The sequence below is a fragment of the Eucyclogobius newberryi genome, unplaced genomic scaffold (assembly GCF_026437365.1).
Source record: "Eucyclogobius newberryi isolate DKJ021-1_F unplaced genomic scaffold, fEucNew1.0.hap1 SCAF_9, whole genome shotgun sequence".
Taxonomy (NCBI): Eukaryota; Metazoa; Chordata; class Actinopteri; order Gobiiformes; family Gobiidae; genus Eucyclogobius; species Eucyclogobius newberryi.
This window is the reverse complement of record NW_027316532.1, coordinates 21,791,478-21,805,091: the sequence shown is the minus strand read 5'-3', so window position 1 is coordinate 21,805,091 and position 13,614 is coordinate 21,791,478. Positions and strand designations below refer to the sequence as shown.

Genomic DNA, 13,614 nt, shown 5'->3' with positions numbered 1-13,614 from the left:
ATAAATATACGTTATTATTATTTTTACATTGACGTGAATCTACAATCATTGACGTTCGGTCTTTTTTCCATGTTGTGTTGTGTCATTTTGTGCCTGATGATTTTCTGTTGTTTTTTTTAAAGCAACCGTGCAAACTTTCCCACAACTGTTCCTCTTACATCTCCATTTCCATGACTACACATCTCTTAGAAAGCAGCTTGATCAAAGCACGGGCCGCGCGCACGGAGCAGTGCACTCTGAATTATTAAAAGTATTTTGAGAGCCGAACACATCGCGGTTCCACAGAGCACAGACGGACGCTTGTGCTCGAAATAATGTGGAACCTCGTGACGGTTGGACTCTGCTGGCCTGAAGCTGTTGCTGGAGCTGTTGCTGGCGATCCCTGTCATGTGTTCTTGCCTGAGAGCGCGGAGAAAACACAGATTTATCCGGGGCTGCTCTCCCTGCGCGGCGCCGCACAGGGGTCAAACGACGCGCGCGGTCTCTAGGTCCTGTCGGAGCTATATCAAGAGCACCGGATGCTAATTCCCTCAATCCTCTTAGGCTCCTGGGCTCTTATTCCTGCTGGGTCCATAGGTGTTTTTTTTTTTTTTTTTTTTTTGAAAGCTCAGTTGGAACCAGCTGATTGGAGACGGCGCACACTCTCAGCAGGCCGGAGTCAGGGGCCAGGGGCGCACAGCGGAACTTAACGGACTGAACGGGCCGACACGGGGACGCGGAGCAGCAACTGGTGTTCGGACGCAACGGTGAGGACAGTTCGTTTGTGTTTGGCTCGAAATACGGGACTGTAAATGTACTTTTGACTGCTTTGATTAGTTGTCATGTCAGCGTGAAACAATCTGACTGGCACTTTTAAGATTTTGACTTGCACAAACCTGGAGTGGCGGTTAATTCAAATAAATGACGGAGCGAGACGTGATTTTTGAAAGGTGGATAATTCTATGTTTAATGTTTAGCGCAATGAAGCCCGGTGGAACAACAAGCCGATTGTGAATTTAGTCACGGGTCTGCATCACATTGATTTCAATTGATTTTTTTCCACAAGTGACGTTGATTTACAATAGTAGTTTTGTTTATTCAAGGCACCGAATGAACATGGAACATTATAAACTAATTGCTCGTGACTTATCAGCATTCGGCGCAAAAAAAACAATGCTATTCATTCTTGTGTTGTGTGTTTTCTTTTATTATTGTGTAGCTGGTCAGCACTGAAAACCAACATGTCCGAAACATTGCAGTTGCTGCTTTAATTTTGAAGCATAAATTTGATCGACTTGACTAGAATTGTTCAATATGTTTCTTGTTGCGAGCCTAATCCAATTCAGAGTGTCTTCATTTGGTCATGCTACAGCTAATCAGCAGAAATCTGGGCGCGTGGATTTAAGGGTCAGGAGATCAGGAGGCGGACCACACTAATTGAAACTCTTTTTGGGATCGGACGTTTAATCCAATGGGATATCGAGTCTGCATACTTCCCTCTTTCACTGTTGACGTCATCAGAACCCTCAGCTGGCAGTGACCGTACCCACCGTGCAGGACAATTAATAGGATGAACATGCAGTCGTTACACAGAGGCTGGAGGTAGATTGATTAAATCGTGGGTTTGAGGTCATACTTTGTTAAGCTTCATGCTGGTGTCGTCATTTTGCCTCGGTTGAAAAAACAAAGATAAACGCATAGAGATCGGTTGCTGCACTGTAATCCTCTTACGCAGCATTACTTTAATTGAAATTGCCTGACACGTGCATGCACAAGCTACTATTATGCTCAGATTGACGATTGGTGCCATTTAATTTGGTCCAAATCGGGTTAAAATGCCGCGCAACATTGATAAAATTCTCAGAGATTATAACCCTATAGCCCCATATTACTCTTTTGCACTGTTTACTGTTTATTTCCTACCTCTTCAGTTGTCCCACAATAATAAATATGTTCTTTTATGTAATTATTCATCAAAAATCCAAATAGGTTGGTATAGTTTAATAGGTTAATTTAGTAAATAAAGTTGTAAGTAAAGTTGTAAGTAAAGTTGTTGATGTGAGTTAGTGAATTTGACACATCATCACATTTAAAGGTGCAGTGTTTTTATTGTGCCTGGAATGATCCACAGTATTGGCATTAAACATATCTATCTCCGTGAAGACAAATAGCTGAAACCATCATTTCAAGTTACGCGTGAGATCCGTGGAGAGGTCACTCCGCTCACTGTAACTGTTATGTAAGGTGTTCTTTGGTTTAAAGACGCTGTAATTAAGTACACACGAGATATAATTAATAATGTGTTCGTTATGGCACATTCTAGGAGGTAGTAACATCTCCATGGAGACTTAGGGGGACATACAAAGACAATACAAACATGACAAACAGTGTGTCCCTCAATGACATTGTCCGTTTCCAACTTTAATGCAAACGTAAAGCTTTCCTGAGTCCATTCTGAGTCACACATTTCTTTCTTTCTGTTGCCAGAAGTATATGTTGTGCATCTTTCATTATTATATATTTCTGTGCAGGTAACTAACGTCTGCAAAAATGTCTGACCGACTCCTTGAACTCGATGATACTGCAACCCAAACAGGTGAAGGCCCGTTCATTCATGGGACACTTTTGCACACTGGTCTGTGTGTTCACCATAAGACGATGATCTGAATCTTATTATTTTGCGCAGGTCCAAAGGGTGTGATCAATGACTGGCGGAGGTTTAAGCTGGAGAGCATGGATAAGGAGACTCTTCCACCGGCCAAGAGGGAGCTCCTCAGACAGATGTCCTCCGCCAACAGGCCCAAAGAAGGAGACACCATCGCAGAGCAGAACAGAAAGGTGAATCCCCGACACAGGGAGAGAGCACTCGTACTCGCACACACCACATCAGAATTAGGACTAAAGCTGCGAGGGAAAGAATACATTAGGACAACAAGGATCGGAGTTAACCCATCTTCTACATGCCTCTATGTTGCTTGTCGTGACTCCTCTTTTGCCCTGCAGATGAGCGATCAGGAGTACGAGCTGCTGAAGGACGAGAACGAGGGCTGTCTGAAGAAGTACCGGCGCCGCTGTATGCAGGAGATGCACGAGAAGCTGAGCATCGGGCCGCGCTTCACGGGCGTGCACGAGCTGGAGGACGGAGAGGCGTTCCTGGCGGTCATCGAGAAGGAGCACCACAGCACGCTGGTGGTGGTGCACATATACAAGCTGGGCATCAAAGCCTGCGAGGACCTCAACCACTGCCTGGACTGCCTGGTCATGGAGTACCCCACGGTCAAGTTCTGCAGGATCAACGCCGAATCCTCCGGGGCATCTGAGCGCTTCTCCGACGAGGTGCTGCCCACTCTGCTGGTTTACAAAGCCGGAGAACTCATCGGGAACTTCCTGGCCTGCACGAAGCACCTGACCCAGGAGTTTTTCGCCACCGACGTGGAAGCCTTTCTCAACAGCTACGGTTTGCTGCCGGAGAAAGAGCTGCCGTCTGTTGATGATGAGGAGGGGCATGAGGTTGAGTGACTGCAGTCGTAATTACGGTGGAGGATGACTGTAAGGGCTGTGAGAAATACCAAAGACTACGACCGACAGATTGTCCAGTAGAACGTCGAGTGTTATCTGATAAAACGCTCCCAAAGCTGGTTCCACTCACATGGTTTTGGCTGGAGCGGCGGTTGTGGCAGATATAGTTCCTGGAAGTAACAAAAATTCATAAAGAGATAAGACGACTGACCCAACTTAACCTTGTTCATGGCAAATACAAATGACTTTGACAAAACTCTGTGAATATTATGCTGTAACATAAGGATTGTGTTTGTAGTTATTTGATTAAATGGCTTTTAGGGATGTAAATGTGATGTAAATTCACTTTTTGACTCGCTCAGGGAAAGCACTTCTCGTTTGTTACTTAAATTGAGCCACGGATAACATATAAAACTGTATCTTTAAGTCCGATAATAACCTCTAAACAGCCTAAACCATCCTTGTGAAACCAGCTTTATGTGTAAATATGAGGGTAGTTTTAGATCCATGCAGAGATACGATGGTTCCAAGTCCTCCCTGCACCAGTCAAGAGATAAAATCTGAGTTACTGTACGTCACCAGAACGGAAATACAATGTTAGAAGACTTTACACGCTGTACATACGCTGAAAACTGCTCATTAAATTACTTTTCGTAGGACTGTGGTGGAGCTTTCTTTCATCCATTGTCTGTCTGTATGAGAAATGTCCAGAGCTCCCGGCCAAAAGCCCCTCTTTCCTGGTGAGCCGTGGAGCCTGGTCTGGAAAAAAGAATTCGTAAGCGTCTGGCCAAAGGAATGATACATCTTTCTGACGTCAGCACGTAGTAGATTAAATGTTTGGATTGTGTTGAAACGAGGGAACGTGCACTCACTAAAGTAGTTCTTGAATTGACCCAACCAGTGCTTTGACTCACTATAGTGCCTGTGTGTTTAAAATAGCATTTGTAACACTATTTTTAGACGTGCGTTGAGTCTTACGAGAAAAGCATATATATATATATATATATATATATATATGACAGTCACACACAGTCAGTCCTGCAAACGTTGATCGTGTACTTGAGCAAGACACTCTGGATGTCGAGCGTGAGTGATCGGCGATGGCCTGGGATGCGTTCACGTGACATCAGAACTGTCTAGAATCGTTATAGTTTATAAAAGAGCTGTGGCGGGTCAGAAGTCTCAGGTGGAATTCACTGTTTGACTGTCAGTTTGCGGACGTGAGTTCTGAATTTCAGCAGCGAGTGGCAAAAATGCACCGAGAGTCGACGGTGAGTGATGACGTTTTCGCCCGTTAAAGCTCAAAACTCATCGAAAAATGTTAAAGAGCTGCTACAGTCTCACAGCAAACGTCTAAAAGAAGGAAAATCAAGAGGTAGAAAACCAGATGAACAACAGCTATGCTCACATTTCTCACTATTGGCCTGGTTTTGTCTGTCAATACAGTCATAACAGCACAGTTAGACCTCCAGATGTTGTTCAGTCTATAAATAAGAACTGTTCGAGTACTATTAAGAGATGATTAACCATTGAAAGGCCTCGAGTACCTCCTCAGTAATAGACTTTATGGTTGTTGAAATGATATTTCAACAACCATATATAATCACATGTTTCACTCTTCTTGTGTTTCAGTGATGTGACTCTTCTGTGACCCTCCACCACCTGGAGCGTGTCAACACCTCGAAACAAATCTATAAATCCGACATAAAAGGTGCAATATGTACTTTTTCTGGAGGATGTCCCCTTTTTTAGTTTCCACATTGAACACAATTTGCCATGTGGCTGTTGTCATGGTGACCCCCCGGTGTGTTGTGTTGATGAATAGAGCAGAGATCTCAGCTAAGTTAATCAGATAATCTTCTTACAGGATTAAACTGTAGCTTTGGTTGTCGTGGACTCTTCCTTTGCACACAGCTCCAGAAAGAAAACAAATACAATTGTTTCAACTCATGAGAAAACATTCCATGCACGATTTGAGCATGCACTGTAACATCTACAGGAGGGTGTGCCACCTGCACGTTTCCATGGAGATGTTATTGCTATACCAGGAATGTTCCATAGTATGGCATTAAACATATCTATGTTGCGTTTATTCAACAGATGCTTTTTATTGCCAAAAGATATCTTAAAATATGTATTTTTACATGAGCAGGGTCGAAGAACATACCAACTCTCTGCTCCTGCAGGTTAGAGGAAGGGAATCCGTTTCCCTCACGGAGCATTAGAGAGGTATATAAGATAAGATAAGATATTCCTTTATTGTCCCACATGGGGAAATTTCATTGGTGCAACGCAGGTAGATACAGAGGTAGATACAGAAGAACAGATCACTTATAGGAAGTCTGAAAAACACTTTCAGTAGAAGATCTCCTATAAATAAAAACTCCCATAGACAAAACCCAACAAGGGATTGACTATATATATATAGAAATATCTTACCCTTACATGTGGTGAACCCTCCATCAAAAAAGTGACATAGTGCCCCTTTAACCTTTAATTAAAGACAGCTTTGATTTGAATTTAATTTGCTTTGTCTTTAAATAAATTACCAATTATACAACCCGTTTTTTTGGTCGAAGGCTACACTTGTAGTCACTGAACTGAGTGTGCTGCTGCTGCTGCTGCCGCTGCTGCTGCTTGTGCTGCTGCTGCTGCTGCTGCTTGTGCTGCTGCTTGTGCTGCTGCTGCTGGTGCTGCTGCTGCTGCTGCTGCTTGTGCTGCTGCTGCTGCTGCTGCTGCTGCTTGTGCTGCTGCTGCTGCTGCTTGTGCTGCTGCTGCTGCTGCTGCTGCTTGTGCTGCTGCTGCTGCTGCTGCTGCTGCTTGTGCTGCTGCTGCTGGTGCTGCTGCTGCTTGTGCTGCTGCTGCTGCTGCTGCTGCTGCTGCTTGTGCTGCTGCTGCTGGTGCTGCTGCTGCTTGTGCTGCTGCTGCTGGTGCTGGTGCTGCTGCTGCTGCTGCTGCTTGTGCTGCTGCTGCTGCTGCTGCTGCTTGTGCTGCTGCTGCTGCTGCTGCTGCTTGTGCTGCTGCTGCTGCTGCTGCTTGTGCTGCTGCTGCTGCTGCTGCTTGTGCTGCTGCTTGTGCTGCTGCTGCTGCTGCTGCTGCTTGTGCTGCTGCTGCTGCTGCTGCTGCTGCTGCTGCTGCTGGTGCTGCTGCTGCTTGTGCTGCTGCTGCTGCTGCTGCTGCTGCTGCTGCTGCTGCTTGTGCTGCTGCTGCTGGTGCTGCTGCTGCTTGTGCTGCTGCTGCTGGTGCTGGTGCTGGTGCTGCTGCTGCTGCTGCTGCTTGTGCTGCTGCTGCTGCTGCTGCTGCTTGTGCTGCTGCTGCTGCTTGTGCTGCTGCTGCTGCTGCTGCTTGTGCTGCTGCTGCTGCTGCTGCTGCTTGTGCTGCTGCTGCTGCTGCTGCTTGTGCTGCTGCTGCTGCTGCTGCTGCAGTGACCGTGGTTGTCTGTTTCTCTTTCCTTTGCTGCAGAACATGGACACTTCTAACAGAGTCAGGCGTATTCTCCTGCATAAATAAATTAAATCAAATCTAAATCACCAACATAGACATCATTCATGATTCAATTCAATTTTGATTAAATTTATTTTTGTAACGCCCAAAATCTGCCTCAAGGGAAAAACACAACAACACAATCATTTTCTCAAAACATAGACTCAGAAATGAGGAAAGACAGGTAATTAGTCAAACTGAATCAGAAAAAAACTTTTGCGCGACCTGCAGTAATAGTAATAGTAGTAGTAGTAGTAGTAGTAGTAGTAGTAGTAGTAGTAGTAGTAGTAGTAGTAGTAGTAGTAGTAGTAGTAGTAGTAGTAGTTTATTCTGTCATTTTCCAGCTTTACAAGGATGCACACACAGCCTTCCCAGGGACAGTGTTGTTTAGCTGGTATTCTTCAAGTGTTTACGTGCTTCTCTTCTTTTAGATGTCAGAAGCCATACAAACATTAGCAGTTGCAGATTTTCTCTTTCTCTCATAAAAGCATTCCTCTGTTAAAACCTTTGGAAACTGTCGTCTGCTGAGCACCAGCGAGCGCTTCAGGGTCACGCCTCCGACTCGCTCGGGCCCATATCGTGTCAGCCGCTTCCCAAACCTCCAGCGCATCGCCCGCAAAGGCTTTCCCTAATTATCTGTTGTGAAGTGCAACACGCTAACTCATTCCTCTCCCAGGATATACCCGTGTCTGCATCTCGTCTGGCTACGCCTTTTTAGCCTCTAGCTTCCCGACATCTCACAATAGCGTGTGTACGATAAATCAAAAACACTCCGGAGCGAAGAGAGGAGGTTTTCCCGAAGATGCCCAAACATGTTACGGTTGACCCAGACTAGCTCCGGTGGATAAAAACATGGGTATTTTTTGACATTTGCGTGCCACAGTGGAAGGATCAGAATAAGAAGAATAAGGGAGAGCCGAATAAAGGAGCGTAAGTGATATGGAAGCTCAGGAGGGTCACATCACACGCCAAAGTTGAGTCATTTGTGAGCCAAGAATAAACAATAAACCATTAGCGAGGGGCGTATTTAGCTCAGAGAAGATCCTGTTCAAGGTGAAGGCGGACAGCAACTTTGTGAGGTTAAGAAGGATTAACAGTTACGTTGGAACTGCTCATTTAACCTTTTACTCTCATTTTGTGTGTTTATTATGTTATTATCAAGTACTGCATTTGTTATTTTTCCTCGATTATGTTTGCGTTGTGTTTTTAGCAGATAGAAGTGACAAAATGAGTCCTCAAGACACCTGAGAATTTAAATATATTATGTGTGGTGTCAATGATCCATCTACATTAGGATTTATTTTTCTAGATGTATTTTATGCAATGCGAGTCAATGAGTTTTATGTTCAAATGCGTGGAAACTCTTTTAAAGTAAAGAATTTAACTTGGGTTATCATTATTTTCCATCCAGCCTGATATAAAAATGTAATGTAGAAAACCTCAAGTATAAACAATGTATTACAGTACATTTTAACTGTAAATTTGTGTACCTATTAAGCCTAATTTATTTTTATCCTTTAGTAGATTTTAGTTGTTTTTCTTTAATGTATATGCTTTTTAAATTTTAAATATGTTGTTTTTTCATTGTTCTATGTTGCACCGAAGCACCAAAGCAAGTTCCTACGTTTGTGAATTCTGGTCATTGACAATGGCAATAAACCTTTTCTGATTCTGATAAATGGAAAACTTATACTATAATATCTTGAGTTTTCAAGTGACACTACATCTTCCAATAAAAGATCTTTGTGTAGATTATTCCGAGACCAAGGTGCAGAGTAGGAAAAGATGATAGTTCCAGCTCTGTGAGGCACGATGGACAAACTAAATCATACAGAGTGCAGTGGTGAGTAAGATAAACCCTAGTGATGCGTGATCCACAGGGTCAAGTTTATGTAGATGAGGGCGATGCATCGATAAAGTATCGTTATATTCCATGACAGAAGACGTTGCTTCAACCAGTTTTTTTAGCATTCTAATGAAAAACAAAAATTGTGTTGAAAATAACAAACAATCTTTTGTTTCATTTTTTTTTAATCATTGTTTTAAATGAGAGACAATTATCAGTCCATATAACCAAGTATTGAGTGAGCGGAACTTTTCACTGAGTTTTCCATCAGATGTACAAATATGTATGTAATGTATGAGTGTCAACACTCGTACATTACAAGCCTAATGTAATGTATGAGTATTAAGGCTTGTAATGTAATACAAGCCTAATGTAATACTCATACATTAGTATTACATACTCATATGCTAATGTATGAGTATGTAGCAGAGGGCTTGTCTGGTACAAAACGTCCTTTATTTTACTTTAATGTAACATTGTACATGCACGCTCCCTGTACAACATGTAAAACATATCATACCAACCCTGCAGCTGTTCAGGCTGAAACCTCCAGGTTTGTCCTCCATCTCATCATGTTGTACGGCCAGTGCCACTGTGCCCACAGACACTACCCACCAGGCCTCAGTGAACACTGACAGAAAGGTTAATGCTATTTGAGGTGGGACACATGAAAAACAAGACCAGCAATTGCCTTTTATCAAAAACACTTTGTAATAAAATGTTCCTGAAATCAAACATGGTTTTACCCATTTTGTCTGCATGAATTCAAACATTGAACGGGATGTAGTTCTGACATACACTTTTATTTTTCCTTTTATATCTTTATTTACATCTCTTAATCAACCTGCACAGATGAATCATTAGTCCACGCCACCACAGGCCCATTCACAAAAATCATACTGGCATATCTCGGGCTTATTGTGCGGTGCCCTGACTCATTACTGCTTCCTGTCCACTCCAGCTAAAGTTTATCTCTGTGTTTACGACCGCAGCACCTGATTCCACCCACAGCTCATGACGTTGGGCTTTTTGCCATTTGTTTGTAGCTGAAGTCCAGCTGCTCCGCTCCAGTTCCCCCACAGAAACGGCCTGGGTGCAGTCCCGAGGAGCATAAAGAGGTCCCCGGGTGCCAAATATGGAAGCGGATGTGAGCGAAATGACGTAACGGATCACGTAACGGACGAGGACTCTCCAAACTTCAGACACGCTATAGGATACAATGACAAAGGCATCTCATGACCTCTTGGGCTTTGTCAAAGCACTGGAAGAACAACTTTTAGGACTACGACAAAGTCTGGGGAATAAAGTCTGGCGGTAATGCAACACTCGGATGCCAACCGCCATAAAACAACAACAACAACGCTGATATTTATGGTGCACTTTAAATTGCTATCGACCCTAATGAGTCAGTGCTTTGGAAGTATAGTGGAGCCCAAATAAAACAAATAATGTGAAACTTATTGTGTGTAATCAATGGGTAATCATGTGCGCAGATTTGATTTATCAAGGAATTGTTAATTGTCGACATTGAAGCTAATTGAAAGATCACAAAACGTAAAAATGAAGGAAATCGTTTTGCTTTGCCTGAAATGTACGGTACGGAGCCCCGCAGGTGCAAAATATAATATTTTCACGTGGCTACAATATATTATTACATTCCCACTTCAAAAAAATCTAAAATACTAATAAGAAATCATAGAAATGTCTTGATTGAAGATTCTATTGCAAAAAGAAAATCCTTCAAAAAAACTGCATTGCCACTGAACACTGCTTCCTCGCCACAGATCTGACCTGTAACTTGAAGTGGTGGCGTCACCCGCTTGTCTCCGTGGAGATACATACATGTAATGCCATACAGTGGAACTGTTGGCGGACCTTCCACGAGAAACACTACACAGCACGATATCAAAATTATCATTATTATTATTGAAATATTATTGGTAAAGTCAGTCGTATCAATGAGCCCAGACTTCAGTGAGTTCACGGAAGAAAAAAATGACTCTCGTGATTGTGTTTCATCATAAAAATTGAGAATGAATTACTTCAGAAACAGTTGCACAGCCTAATTGTCCATTTACATTAAAAAAACATGAATATACGGTGAAGTTTTCTGCAAAATTACTGTTTTAAAATGCTGGGACATTATTAGTTATCAGCCTAGATGTTAAGCTGTTCAAGGTGGGCCTGAATGAACGGATTACAGAATGAATTGAGAGAGCGGCAGCGCATGGAAACCAGGGTAAAGTTCATTCATAAAACATGCAAAAGGCGTGACAGCCACCTACTCGCGGTGATAAATGAGCCGTGGATTTCGATGGCCTGATTAAAGGCTTAGAATAAACGCCGTGCAGAATAAGATCAGTGAAAGGAATGCACAACGAGTCACCTTTTCACCGGTGTAGATTTCCAGAGCAAGCAGAGGAAATCCCTTCTCAGTGTGAGTCACGGATCAATCATTTCAAACGTTCAGAGTGGTGGTTTTTCAGCTCACGCCGGAGGGTTTCTGTGGGACGAGTGTCGACAGACCCCGACACGGCTGACTCAGAGCACGGCCGCGGTTGCCATAGGTTACTGTACATTTGTGTATCCGGGCGTGACAGTCAGGGTAAGAAAATAGCCCTGTGCCTGGAGCGTCATTCTTGTTTAATAATAATGAGAAGTCATAAAAGCGCTCAAAACTGGTTCAGACAGAGAGACTAAATATCATCTGTCACCAGAGCGATGGATGACCGACATTCACATAAATGATATTATAATTAGTGGAATAGGCCTAAATAGATTTATTTATGTGGTTCGGATGACATCACAACATACAACAGGTCAGTTATATCAAATACAGATGAGGGTAGCGATTTTAAAGTCTAAATAAAGAAAAAAAGTCTAAAGAATAAATAATAAAGAATAAATAATAAAGTCTAAAGAATAAAGAATAAAGTCTAAAGAATAAAGTCTGGGAATGTAACTCTTGGATACCAGCCGCTAAAAAACTCCATAGAAGAAGAATAAAACACCATAGAAGAAGAGGAAGCTGTAATACAAGACGTGAATGTGTCTAGTCACTAATAAAAATCTACAAATTAAAGATTTCTGAAATTAGAATGTAGATATTTTTTGGCAAAATACGTTATCAATAAATGTGCCCCGTGTGGCCGTATGACTTCATTATATTCTAGATTCAAGTAAAATATTCCTTATGCAGTGTTTCCCAACAAGGGGTACGAGGACTCCTGGGGGTACACAAACACGTATCATGGCACCATTTCAGATTTTAAAAGTATAGGTACAAAATGTATTCAAATAATTGATATTTTAAGAGTAAATAGCTCTATCTAATCACTGTTACACAAGTTAGTCGGTACAATGGCACTACACAGAGAAGCTTAGAGGAAACTCAAGACAAAAAGGTTTGGAAACACTAATCTAACTCTGGGTTATGTTGCTTGAATTTAATCACCAATCTTGTTTTGTATTCCAGTGAAGAGTATCAGCGCCATCTGCTGGTGGAAGATGGAACAATACGTAATAATACAAAGGCTTTAACCAAACAACAAATGAATGAAGTGAACCATGATGAACCATGGTTGGTATCCATAGTGTTACATTACCCCCATTCTTTAGACTTTATTCTTTAGACTTCACTCTTTAGACTTCACTCTTTAGACTTCACTTTTTAGACTTCATCCTTTAGACTTCACTCTTTAGACTTGATTCTTTAGACTTCACTCTTTAGACTTCATTATCTGTTCTTCGATCTTTCCAGCGCCTTCAACACCATCCAGCCGCTGCTCCTGAGGGACAAGCTGGAGACGGCTGGTGTGGAGTATGACCTGGCAGAGTGGATCCTGGACTACCTCACAGACCGACCCCAGTTTGTGAGAGCCCGGAACTGTGTGTCTGACACTCGGACCTGCAGTGTGGGGGCGCCCCAGGGCACTGTCCTCGCGCCCTTTCTCTTCACCCTTTACACTGCAGACCTCAGACACGACACGGACGACTGTGTCCTGCAAAAGTTCTCTGATGACTCTGCCATCATCGGACTCATCATGGACGACGATGATGCGGAGTACAGAGGACTGGAGCAGGACTTTGTGGACTGGTATCAGCGGAACCACCTCCTCATCAACGCGGGGAAGACCAAGGAGATGGTGGTGGACTTCCGCAGACGTCACCCCACTGCCCCCTCACCAGTGAACATCCAGGGACGGGACATTGAGAGAGTGAACTCATACAAGTACCTGGGTGTTCATCTGAACCACAAACTGGACTGGACTCATAACACAGACACTGTACAGAAAGAGCCAGAGTCGGCTCTACCTCCTGAGGAGACTCAGGTCTTTTGGAGTGACAGGGCCGCTCCTGAAGACCTTCTATGACTCTGTGGTGGCATCAGCTCCTGTACGGTGGGGCCTGCTGGAGCAGCAGCATCACAGAGAGGGAGAGGAAGAAACTGGACAAAGTCATCAAGAAGTCCAGCTCCGTCCTGGGCTGCGCTCTGGACTCGGTGCAGGAGGTGGGGGACAGAAGGGTCCTGGCTAGATTGAGACTGATCCACCCTCGCTGTGTGAAGGAGACGTTTTGCAGGTCTTTCCTTCTGCTGCTGTCAGACTTTATAACAAACACTGTTAGTCCTGAACACTCGCAATACTGACCTAACCATGTGCAATTCCGTCATATGTGCAATTACTATCGTGATTCATGTGCAATTACTGTGAAATTCATGTGCAATCCATGTGCCGGCGTGAAACATTCATGTGCAATTACTGTCGTGATCACATGGAATGGTATTT

At 43.3% G+C, this 13,614-nt stretch overlaps 1 protein-coding gene across 1 annotated transcript; it reads left to right on the top strand.

The window, feature by feature from the left end:
- The first annotated feature begins 693 nt into the window (after positions 1 to 693).
- pdcb (phosducin b) lies at positions 694 to 4,155 on the top strand. Its single transcript, XM_072438187.1, has 4 exons — positions 694 to 746; positions 2,511 to 2,575; positions 2,666 to 2,817; positions 2,983 to 4,155. The coding sequence occupies exons 2-4, from the start codon at positions 2,530 to 2,532 to the stop codon at positions 3,496 to 3,498; spliced, it is 714 nt and encodes a 237-aa protein (XP_072294288.1). The 5' UTR covers positions 694 to 746; positions 2,511 to 2,529; the 3' UTR covers positions 3,499 to 4,155.
- The last annotated feature ends 9,459 nt before the right edge of the window (positions 4,156 to 13,614 follow it).